Source organism: Scyliorhinus torazame, chromosome 17 (assembly GCF_047496885.1).
Source record: "Scyliorhinus torazame isolate Kashiwa2021f chromosome 17, sScyTor2.1, whole genome shotgun sequence".
Classification (NCBI taxonomy): Eukaryota; Metazoa; Chordata; class Chondrichthyes; order Carcharhiniformes; family Scyliorhinidae; genus Scyliorhinus; species Scyliorhinus torazame.
In genome coordinates, this window is record NC_092723.1 from 152,465,308 (window position 1) to 152,477,902 (window position 12,595).

The following is a 12,595-nucleotide window of genomic DNA, read 5'->3' on the forward strand; positions in this document are numbered from 1 at the left end:
CAAGTAACTCTCTTCCTGACTTCCCAAAGCCTGTCCACCATCCAGAAGGCACAGGTCAGGAGTGGAGTGACATTGCCAGGGTGAAAGGCTGGCTATGCCAAGGTGTTCAGTTGCCAGGAGTGTACAAGGGTGCAACTTTCCCTGTCGCCGACCATCAGGGAGTCTCCAATGGCCTTGGAGACGCCCCCCGCCCCCCCCCCCCCCACTCCCCTATTACGCCTGCTCCACATTTGTATAGACCAGTACTAAATGACACCCTGGTGAGGTTTTCCAGGCGCGCCCGTTGAGTCCTGGGCACTGGGTGAATCCTGCAAGCAGACTCATTTACATATTCAGATCTGGATGTCGCCCAGCGAGGGTGAGATCCAGATCGCGCCGGGCAGAGCATGTGGGGTGACTTGGGATTGGCCCGGCCCCTGATTCGGGGCTCTTGTGCGGCTCACCCATTGCACCCAAATCCATGCCAGGCGCAACAGGATCACTGAAGCATACCCAGTGTGTTTAAACTTAAGTACACAAGTCGTGGGATTGGAGTGAGATGAAAACGATGTAATTAATGGGAGATGCCAGGTCTGTCACAGGCAGAGTTGTAGTTGCATTTCAGGAAGCTGCGAGTTGAACAACAGCTTTGGGAGAAGGCTGTCAGATTCAGCATTAATCTGACATACAAGGCTGCAGGTTGTTTACCGAAAGGATCTATCTCTCTCTTCAAGCAGTCTTTTAAAAGAACTCTCTATCCAGAGATCCAGACAAGTAATCCCGTGTTTGCTAACTCTATTTAAAAGTGTTTTTTGACCTGTAATGCGTTTTGCTTGATTGGAGATAAAGAAGATATCAGTTAGAAGTTAAAGTGATTCTTTTTCTTGTTAAGCATTGTTTACCTCGTAACTGTAAGCTATATTTCTACAATGTTCAGGTAGTTTAATACCTTGTTAACAATAAAGATTGTTTCAATATACCATATCCCTATTTTTGCATGGAATCACATCTGAATCCTTTTCCCCACAGCTTTACAACTTTTAAAAATGTATCAGGGTGTCTGTCCAATATCCTAGAAAATGTTGGCGTCTGGTCTCGGATCGTAATATAGGTATGACACCAGCTAGAGGAGGGCTTTCCTCTGATTCCCGTTGACTCTAATTTTGCTGGGGCTCCTTGATACCATACTCAGTCAAATTCTGGCTTGATGTCAAGGGCACTCAATCTCACCTCACCTCTGAAATTCAGCTCTATTTTCCTTGTTTGACCCAATAAGATCAGGTTATGAATGACCCTGGTGGAACCCAAACTGAGCCTCAAGTGCGCAGGTTATTGCTGAGCAAGTGCCACTTGATAGCACTGTCGATGACCCCTTCCATCACTTTACTGATGATCAGGCTGAAAGTAGACTGATGAGTCTATAATTGGCTAGAAACAAAAAAGAAAATGCTGGAAAATCTCAGCAGGTCTGTCAGCATCATGCTGAGATCTTCAAGCATTTTCTCTTTTGGTTTTAGATTCCAGCATCCACAGTAATTTGCTTTTATTCTATAATTGGCTGGATTGGATTTGTCCTGCTTTTTGTGTACAGGACTTACCTGGGCCATTTTCCACATTGGTGGGAAGATGCCAGTGTTGTAGCTGTACTGGTACTGACTGGAACCCTCTACAGGACCCTCTATTGAACAGCTCAAGCAACCACATCACATACCCTTCACTATTGCTGGGTCAAAAACCTGGAAATCCCTTCCTAATTGCACTGTGGGTGTACCTACATATGGCATAGACTGCAACGGTTCAAGAAGTCAGCTCACCATGAAGGATGGACAACAAATGCTGAACTTGCCAGGAACATTGTGAATGAATAATAAAAGAAAATCATTGATAATTAATTTGGCAGTCATTTCAAAAGTAGTTTATTTTTAGCTATACTTATGGTGCATATTATATGGTTGTGGTGAGCAAAGGACAATCTTTGCAATTATTCCCCTTTTACAATAGCTTTTCTATGATGATCTAATAAATTTAATTGAATAAATCTAATTTTATTATTTACATTGTTTCTAAACAGGATCTTAAAGGGAATGACACTCAAACTTTTTATGAGACTGCGAAAGACATTCCTAATCTTCCATTTGGAGTCACAAATAGCGCAAAACATTTTGTTAATTATGGCATCACCAGGGACACCATCATTCTGTTCAGAAAGGTATGACACAGACATTGATGGATGTATCCAAAATATTGAAAATTAGTACGATAGTTCTTAATAAGGGATATATCTAAAGTTAATATGATAGTTTTTAATAAGAGACTGCAAAATGTTAAATATTTTTCTGCAGGCCTTGAGACCCAAGTTAATTTCTGGCAATTGCTGGTAGGTATATTTGGCTGCTGTCAATGTACCACTGAAAATGTACCTCGGTCACCAGCATCATGAATTTCTCCCAGTGTCTAAAACTGAAAAAATACTGATAACGTGCAAGCAAAGGTTGAGGAAAAAAACAAAATTAACATTTTAGAAGCACAAACAAGTGTAATATTTTAGTAGAAATGTAACATATTTATTAACAAAATGCAATTGGAGTAGGTGAAATGCATGTATACGTGTAGGACAGGTTGTCAATGTAATTTATACTGTTGAAGGTGTGAAGATCACGATTGTAATGTTTATATATTTCTTTGCGTTATAGTTTGAAGAAGAACGTATAGGCTATGAAATTGCTGATGGCAGCAGATTGGAAAAAGATATTCTAACCAAGTTCATCAAAGTCAATGAACTGCATTTAATCACAGAGTATAATCAACTGGTAATGTTTCTACTTTAATTAACTATAATCAGCAATTTCAAACTGTCTTCAGATACTGATTTATTTGGGCAGAAATCTCAATTTGGGTTCTGCTGACATCTAGGTGGCTGACTCTTAAATTCCCTCTGAAATTGCCCGGTAGACCACTCAGTTCAAAGGCAATTAGGGATGGGCAATAAATGCTGGCCCAGCCAGCAACGCCCATGCCCCCCATGAATGAATAAAATAAAAAATAGGCCTGGATTTTAATCCTCGAGACGGGTAGCAGGAATCAGGAATATTTCCGGCTCAGCCTAGGAAGGTGGGATCTTCATTGCTGGGGAGGTGGGGTTAGATTGTAGTCAGGCAAGTCAAACTGGGACAATGTTTTGAGGCAGGTGCAGAGGCGGGTTGTTTAAAAGGCTTGCCTCAGTGCAATGGGACACCATCCCAGTTCAAATGAAAACACAAAGGTCCTCCAGGCCTCACTCTCCAAATGCACCCTGTGCCCCATCCATGCCACCTTATGCCCCCCCACCCACCTCCTATGACCCCTCATGCCCCCATGCCAAGATTTGCCCTTCTACCTACCCCTTCTGGCCACTCATACCTCCAATGCCAAGGTACAACCTTCCATCCACACCTGTGGCCCGTCATGTCCCACTGTCAAGCTATGGCATTTCCATGTTCATTCACCCACAATACACCATGTTATGGCAACAACTGATGCTACTTGCTGAGCAAGTCAAATCCCAGAGGGAAATTTGTCTTTCTGATTATAAGCTTTTTTTTGTAATTTGAAAACGAGAAAAGAAAACTAATCCCAGACGCAAAGAATTCCAGTAATAATTTTAGGATTTAAAAAAATTAAAAGATTTATTAACAAGAGGGAAAAACATTAAAGACACAAGAGTAAAGTTACACGTTAAAACAATCTTTCAAACATATACCCCTCATTAAAAAAGCCTCTTGGTCAGAACTCACAAGTAAGCTCCTTGGTAACCGGTCCTTTATAGATTTTTAACCATAAATCCCAACCTTTTTACTTGTAAATCCACCTGACATAGCTTCTGATTACAAATGCATGGATCCTTTTATCTCTCAACTCCCCCAGATAAGCTGTTTCTATTAACTTCCCCCAGCTTAATTCAATCATGTACAAACACACAAAAGCACACAGCTTTCTTTACAGAATACTCCCCCAAAAAACTACAAAAATCCTTTACAGCTGTACGAAACCAATGAAGCATAATCATAGTAACCATGTATGTATGCTGGCTGGGAGCCGAGTCAACCATTAAACTTGTTGAAACACCTGCCCTCAGAGAAAATAAAGGTTGTTTGACAGCTCAGGTTCTTTGATCTCCACTGTTGAGTTCACAATGTTTGTTTACACAAGTTAAGTGGTTTCAAGGATTTGAGTTTTTTGATATTGATACATTAAAGGGTCTGGATGATTGACACTTTTACCTTTTAAGTGAAATGACTTTTCAATGTAGTAGAAAGTTATGAATGAATTACTTTTAAAAATGTTTATTTTTTACATATCCTGATTTGACTATTGGGCTCATTGGCTCTATTCAGTATATGAATTGGCATGGGGTTACCGTAGTTTGGCATTGGGAACATAAAGGGATGCCATAGGATGGGTGGAAAGGCATAACCTGGCACAAGAGGCATGAAGAGTATCTTTTAAAATTACTTTTTAAAAGGTCCCCTCATGCAGACTAAAGTTCACACTCTTTAAAAACCTGGACTAACACTGTGGAAATTACAAAGGAGTAGGACATGTCTATCCCCAAAATGGTCCCAGCCAGATCAGCAATGCCGGGCTTTTGATAAAGAGCAGCCCACACCCTTTAAAGGCGCTTCCAAAAATCAGACAGCTCAGGCTTGGGGTGGGAAACCTCAGAATCAAGACCTGTGCCATTTTTAAAGGGTTCCCGAATCACCCTGACACAGTGAAAATCAGAGATTTCAGTTCAGCCTGAGATTTAGGGTGCATATTTTGCATTTGTCCTTCAGAGACTAGAAGTTAATCTTGGTGGCATATGCATATGAATATTTAGCACCATTCCATTACATTCAGGTGAGCAAAGCCATTGCTGTAGGTCCCCATCACAAATTGTCCTCCTTGGCCAATAACTCAATCCCTCGTCCTGACAACAGGCTGAGGCTGATTCAGATTGTTCACAATGTGGGTATCGGGTGCGATTCTGCGGACTGAAGTTAAAGGCCACTGTCGGGTGTGTTCGAATGGGTGTTACTCGGCAGCTCTATTGCTGAGAAACATCCTGCTATCCAACAGCATTTTGCTATTTGTTTGGCCTCGGGGAGTTTCTCCCCATCGAGGCTACACTTTGTGGGTTCAGAAAGGCTTCTTGCAGCTCTGAGCGCCATTTTGTCCAGTGGCCTTGATCTTCCTTCATGCCCCCCCCCCCCATTTTATTGAACCCCACCAATCTCCCATCTCTCTCTACTTGGCGAGAATACCCCACCCGGGCCCAAACCCTGGCAGTGCCAACCTGGCACCCAGGAAGTGTCGGCCTGACACCCTGGCAGTGCCCCTGGCACCCATGCATGCCAGGGAGAATGCCATGGCACTACCCTGCCCCACCTATGGCCAGCTGGAGGTTTCCAATGGCCTTAGAGACCGGTTGTGGTTAAGACTGGTCCACATTTGTGTGGAGCAGTACTAAATGGTGCCCTGGCAAAATTTCCCAGGCGTGGCCAGTAAGTCCCGCACACCAGGAGAATCCAGTGTCCAGGTATTTAAACAAGATATTAGGCTCATTTAAATATTCAGATCTGGATCTTTCCCAGCGAGGGCAAGATCCAGATCGGACTGGGCGGAGCGAGTCGGGTGACTCGTGAGCAGCCTGGTGCCCAGTGCAAAGCCAGATTTGAGGCTCGGGCGCAATTCACCTGTTGTGCCTGGATCTGAGCCAGGCGCAGTGGGGTACCTGAGTCATGCCCATTATATTTAACCCCAAGATTAGCTTTATTTGCTTTATCACTAAGACCACCTATTTCCACATCCAAACATTACCTGACTCGGCCCCTGCCACAGATCGATTGTTAAAGAAATCATCATTCATTCTTTAGTTACCCCTGGCCTTGACCATTCTAACACACTCCTGGCTGGCCTCCAATCTTCTACCCTCCATCAACTTGAGATAATCCAAATTTCTGCTACTGTGTCTTAATTCACACCAAATCTCATTCACCCACCTCCCTGTTCTCACTGACTTGTATGGGCCCCCGGTTAAGCACAACTTGGTTTTAAAATTCTAGTGAGGGATTCGCTGCTCCCCCAACTGCACATTTCTCGGCGATGCACCATTCATTGGCAGCAGGATTCTCCGCTCCCACTGCTTGTCAATGGGATTTCCCATTGAAACCACTTCACGCCACCAGAAAACCCGTGGGCAGGAGTGCACTGCCGGTGCGAAAAGAGAATTCCAACAGCCGGAGAATTCCGACACAAATCCTTGTTTTCAAATCCCTCTATAATGTTCTCTGACTCTGTAACCTCCCTCCCAACCCACAACCTTCTGAGGTATTTGTATTCCTCTAATACTTGCCTCAAATATCCCCAATTTTAATTGCTCCATCATCAATAACACACATTCAGCTGTCAAGGGCCTAAACTCTGGAATTCTGTCCCCAACCTCTCTGCCTGTATCCCATTTTCCTTATTTAGGAGCCTTCTTAAAGCACAGCTGGGAAAAACGTTTGGTCATCTGCCCAATTATCTCCTTGTATGGTGCACAGTCATAACCTTATATTGCTCCAGTGAAGCACCTTGGAGTGTTCTATTTTGTTAAACGTGGTATACAAACACAGGATATTATTGTTGTTGTCAGTAATTTTAATGGCCATGTTTTTCAAAATAGTGGACAGAAGATTGTCACATGAACTCATGAAGCTATTATCTGTTAATATCACTGTAGCGCACAAAGACTCCGAGAGACGAATAGAGTGAAGTCGATGAGGCTTTATTAAGCGTGACTGTTCCCCCGCAGTTCAGTAGTAGACTGCCTGCGGGGGAGGACTCCTGGTACTTATACTCCGCCTTCAGGGCGGAGCTAGAGGTCAACGTCCAACCAGGACCCGGGATCTGTCAGCCAATGACATCACGGCTTCACAGTCCCACATGACCCCTAATGCATACTACCACATTCACCCCTTGTTAAAAATGAACCCGGCGGGGTGATGCTTCGCATGGTGGTAAGGGTTTACAAGGCTGGTCCTGGGAGGAAAACTTTCGCATGTTATTACAGTATGTACGAGGTTTTTTTTTGTTTCGAACTATTTACAGTAACCGTCAGGAAAAAAAAGACAAAATGTTCTCGTTAAAAGTCCACATATTGTAGTGTTAAGATCGACGCCACGAGTCGGTCGAGCGGTCTGGTCGTCCGTGTCGATCGCCTCGGCCCCGGTGGTGGTGGTGGTGCTTGTTCCGGTGTTGTCGTCTCCGGGAGCCTTACTGTTTCAGCTTGGGCTTCACTCCTGGTCGGGCCTGGGAGGAGGACCGATCCTCCTGGGAAGGGGGCGGTCGCGGGGTGCGGCGGTGGCAGGAAGGGGGTGATCGGTGTCGGGGGGTTGTGTGTGTTGCCGGCGGGCGCCAGATCTCGCAGGGAGACCGTGTCCTGTCGGCCGTCGGGGTACTCCACGTAAGCGTACTGCGGGTTCGCGTGAAGGAGGTGAACCCTTTCGACCAACGGGTCTGACTTGTGCGCCCGCACATGTTTTCGGAGCAAGATGGGTCCTGCCAGGTCGGCAGCGACGTTCCAGAGGAGGACTTCGTGGGGAAGACAAGGAGGCGCTCATGAGGCGTTTGGTTAGTGCTAGTACAGAGTAGTGACCGGATGGAGTGGAGGGCGTCCGGGAGGACCTCCTGCCACCGTGAAACTGGGAGGTCCCTGGACCGTAGGGCCAGTAGGACGGTCTTCCAGACCGTGCCGTTCTCCCTCTCTACTTGCCCGTTCCCCCGGGGGTTGTAGCTGGTCGTCCTGCTCGAGGCTATACCGTTGCTGAGCAGGAACTGGCGCAGCTCGTCACTCATTAAGGAGGACCCCCTGTCGCTGTGGACGTATGCGGGGCAACCGAACAGTGTGAAGATGGTGTTCAGGGCTCTAATGACTGTGGCCGCGGTCATGTCAGAGCAGGGGATGGCGAATGGGAAGCGGGAGTACTCGTCCACCACATTAAGGAAGTATATGTTGCGGTAGGTGGAGGGGAGGGGTCCTTTGAAATCCAGACTAAGGCGTTCAAAGGGGCGGGAAGCCTTAATCAGGTGCGCACCATCCGGTCTGAAAAAATGCGGTTTGCACTCTGCGCAGATGTGGCAGTTCCTTGTGACTGTACGGACCTCCTCTAAAGAGTATGGGAGGTTGCGGGACTTAATAAAGTGGTAGAACCGAGTGACCCCCGGGTGGCAGAGGTCCTCGTGGAGGGTTTGGAGGTGGTTAATTTGTGCGTTGGCACATGTGCCGCGGGATAGGGCATCGGACGGCTCGTTCAGCTTTCCGGGACGATACAAGATCTCGTAGTTGAAGGTGGAGAGCTCGATCCTCCACCTTAAGATCTTGTCGTTTTTGATTTTGCCCCGCTGTGCATTATCGAACATGAAGGCTACCGACCGTTGGTCCGTGAGGAGAGTGAATCTCCTGCCGGCCAGGTAATGCCTCCAATGTCGCACCGCTTCCACTATGGCTTGGGCTTCCTTTTCCACTGAGGAGTGGCGGATTTCTGAAGCGTGGAGGGTTCGGGAGAAAAAGGCCACGGGTCTGCCCGCTTGGTTAAGGGTGGCCGCTAGAGCTACGTCGGAGGCGTCGCTCTCAACCTGGAAGGGGAGGGACTCGTCGATGGCGCGCATCGTGGCCTTTGCGATATCCGCTTTGATGCGGCTGAAGGCCTGGCAAGCCTCTGTCGACAGAGGGAAGGTCGTGGTCTGTATTAGGGGGCGGGCCTTGTCTGCGTACTGGGGGACCCACTGGGCGTAGTATGAAAAGAACCCCAGGCAGCGTTTTAGGGCTTTTGAGCAGTGCGGGAGGGGAAATTCCATGAGGGCGCGCATACGTTCGGGGTCGGGGCCTATTATCCCATTGCGCACTACGTAGCCCAGGATGGCTAGCCGGTTTGTGCTAAAAACGCACTTGTCCTCGTTGTACGTGAGGTTCAAGGCTTTAGCGGTCTGGAGGAATTTTTGGAGGTTGGCGTCGTGGTCCTGCTGATCGTGGCCGCAGATGGTTACATTGTCGAGATACGGGAACGTGGCCCGTAACCCGTGTTGATCAACCATTCGGTCCATCTCTCGTTGGAAGACCGAGACCCCGTTTGTGACGCCAAAATGGGACCCTTAAGAAATGGTATAATCGCCCGTCTGCCTCGAAGGCTGTGTACTTGCGGTCACTTGGGCAGATGGGGAGCTGATGGTAGGCGGACTTGAGGTCCACGGTGGAGAAGACTTTATATTGGGCAATCCGATTGACCATGTCGGATATGCGGGGGGGAGGGTACGCGTCTAGTTGTGTGTACCTGTTGATGGTCTGGCTATAGTCTATGACTATCCTTTGCTTCTCTCCTGTCTTTACTACTACCACCTGTGCTCTCCAGGGACTATTGCTGGCCTGGATTATGCCTTCCTTTAGTAGCCGCTGGACTTTGGACCGAATGAAGGTCCGGTCCTGGGCGCTGTACCGTCTGCTCCTAGTGGCGACGGGTTTGCAATCCGGGGTGAGTTTTGCAAACAAGGATGGGGGTTGCACCTTGAGGGTTGCAAGGCCGCAGATAGTGAGTGGGGGTATTGGGCCGCCGAATTTGAAGGTTAGGCTCTGTAGATTGCACTGGAAGTCTAATCCCAGTAATGTGGGGGTGCAGAGTTGGGGAAGGACGTAGAGCCTGTAGTTTTTGAACTCCCTCCCTTGCACCGTTAGGGTAACTATGCAGAAGCCTTTGATCTGTACGGAGTGGGATCCTGCAGCTAGGGAAATCTTTTGTGCGCTGGGACGGATGGTCAAAGAACAGCGTCTTACCGTGTCGGGGTGGATAAAGCTCTCCGTGCTCCCGGAGTCGACCAGGCATGGTGTCTCGTGCCCGTTTATCAGCACCGTTGTCGTCGTCGTTTGGAGCGTCCGGGGCCGTGCTTGGTCCAGCGTCATTGAAGCCAGACGTGGTTGTAATGGTTGAGCATCTTCTTCGAACCCCGTGGAGCCGTCGACACTGGGGTCCGTTGTTGCCGTCCAAGATGGCGTCGGGGGTGAACAAGATGGCTGCCCCCATGCATCGCACATGGCTGGGGGGTCACAAGATGGCGGCGGGGGTGGACAAAATGGCCGCCCCCATGCGTTGCACAGGTCTGGGGTTGTCCAAGATGGCGGCGCCCTTCCTCCCCTCGTGGTGGCCGGGACCCAAAATGGCGGCGCCTGCGGGTCGCACATGGGGCGCTGGGGGGGTTGGGGAGCGTTAGGAATGCGCAGGGCTCCCTCTTCTCTGGGGACAGCGGTGGCCGGGACCCAAAGTGGTAGCGCCGGCGGATCATACATGGGCGCGGGGGGGGGGGGGTTGGGGAGCGTAAACGGCGTGCAGGGCTCCCTGTTCTCCGGGGAGAGCGGTGGTCGGGACCCAGAGTGGTAGCGCCGGCGGGTCATACATGGGGCGCTGGGGGGGTTGGGGAACGTAAACGGCGTGCAGGGCTCCCTGTTCTCCCGGGACAGTGGCGACCTCGCGGGACCGGCACACAGCCGCGAAATGGCCCTTTTTCCCGCAGCTCTTACAGATCGCTGCGCGGGCCGGGCAGCGCTGCCGGGGGTGTTTCGCCTGGCCGCAGAAATAGCAGCGGGCTCCCCCGGTGCGACTTGGCGTTTGAACCGCGCAAGCCTGTGGGGTGTCCGGGAGGGGGGTGGGTTTGTCGCGACGGGTGCGTACGGAGCCCAATGGGCTGCCGCGCGGTCGGGGCCGTAGGCGCGGGTATTTTGCGCGGCCACGTCTAGGGAGGCTGCTAGGGCCCATGCCTCTGAGAGTCCTAGCGACTCTTTTTCTAGAAGTCTTTGGCGGATTTGGGAGGAGTTCATACCTGCCACAAAAGCATCACGCATTAACATGTCCGTGTGTTCATTTGCGTTCACCGGCGGGCAGCTGCAGGCCCGTCCCAAAATTAGTAGCGCGGCGTAGAATTCATCTATCGATTCTCCGGGACTTTGCTGTCTCGTTGCGAGTTGATAGCGAGCGTAGATCTGGTCTACTGGGCGAACATAGAGACTTTTTAGTGCTGCGAACGCCGTCTGGAAATCCTCTGCGTCTTCGATGAGGGAGAAAATCTCCGTGCTTAACCTCGAGTGCAGGACCTGTAGTTTTTGGTCTTCTGTGACCCGGCCGGTGGCCGTTCTGAGGTAGGCCTCGAAACAAGTCTGCCAGTGCTTGAAAACTGCTGCTGCGTTCACTGCGTGGGGGCTGATCCTCAGGCATTCCGGGATGATCCTGAGCTCCATAGTCCTTTAGTCACGCTTAATAAATTGTAGCGCACAAAGACTCCGAGAGACGAATAGAGTGAAGTCGATGAGGCTTTATTAAGCGTGACTGTTCCCCCGCAGTTCAGTAGTAGACTGCCTGCGGGGGAGGACTCCTGGTACTTATACTCCGCCTTCAGGGTGGAGCTAGAGGTCAACGTCCAACCAGGACCCGGGATCTGTCAGCCAATGACATCACGGCTTCACAGTCCCACATGACCCCTAATGCATACTACCACAATCACCAACAGTGATTTTTAGTTTTATTTTATTGATGCCCATTTATCATATTTGCCACTGGAGTGACTCAGCAGATTTCCCCCAATCTTTTGCCGGCGTTTATAACCTCTGGAAAGTCACACCAAAATTTCCTTTTCGGCATAAACATTAACAGTGAAAGCTGCTGGACTTGTAATTCTTGGAGATCATAAAATCAATTCAGCTCAAATTTTCCTCAGTGGCTCGAAGTCAGATTTGGAGCAGATCCCCAAAAATCAAAGGATTTTGGAATCTTGCTCTAAATATAAACTAGCAAATTAGGTCTTCATTTACATTTTTATTTTACAGTGATTCAATTCTGAGAGATTCATTTTTTCCGTAACATCTAAAAATTCTTTTTCAGGCTGCAGATAAGATCTTTGATGTTGGCATTGACAGTCACTTTCTGCTATTTGCAGACAAGACAGCGAAGGAGTTTAATGACATATACGAAAACGTGGAACTTGTTGCTGCCGATTTCAGGGCCCAGGTTTGCTTTACTGTCTGTTCTAATCACATTAATTGTTCAAGACCTTACCTTAAAAATGAGAGAGAAACCACAAAATATTATTTTTATCCTGGATGTGAATTTTGCACATTTTATGGTTTTGAGTTTTTAACTGCTGCTTCTCTGGTTCAACAGATTCAATCGTTGGAAATTGTAACTTAATCTGTAATCTGCACTTGCAGAAATGCAAGATTACTTTGCATTGTAGTTCTATCTAAATACTGGATTTATCATATTCTTACTGTTTGTTGCAATCTTCACATTGACATTTTAGGGCCCCGGGTTCGATTCCGACCTCAGGTGGCTGCGTGGAGTTTGTACTTCCTCCCCGTGTCTACGTGCATTTCCTCCAGGTGCTCAGGTTTTCCCACACAGTCCGAAGATGTGCAGGGTATGCGAATTGGCTACGCTAAATTGTCCCTTAGTATTCAAAGGTTAGTTGAGGTTAAGGGATAGTGGCCCTTGGTAGGGCTGTCTTTCAGAGGGTCGGTTCAGACTCAATGGGCCGAATAGCTTCCTGCCCTACTGTAGGGAATCTATGATTGAAT

The 12,595-nt window shown here is 48.4% G+C and overlaps 1 protein-coding gene across 1 annotated transcript in view; it reads left to right on the forward strand.

Moving 5' to 3' along the window:
• The window catches only part of LOC140393587 (protein disulfide-isomerase-like), a 54,824-nt gene that overhangs the window by 20,681 nt on the left and 21,548 nt on the right, over positions 1 to 12,595 (forward strand). Inside the window, exons 4-6 of the mRNA XM_072479861.1 lie at positions 2,051 to 2,188; positions 2,673 to 2,789; positions 11,904 to 12,029. Coding sequence (XP_072335962.1) covers positions 2,051 to 2,188; positions 2,673 to 2,789; positions 11,904 to 12,029 — 381 coding nt within the window. The remainder of the gene's footprint in view (positions 1 to 2,050; positions 2,189 to 2,672; positions 2,790 to 11,903; positions 12,030 to 12,595) is intronic.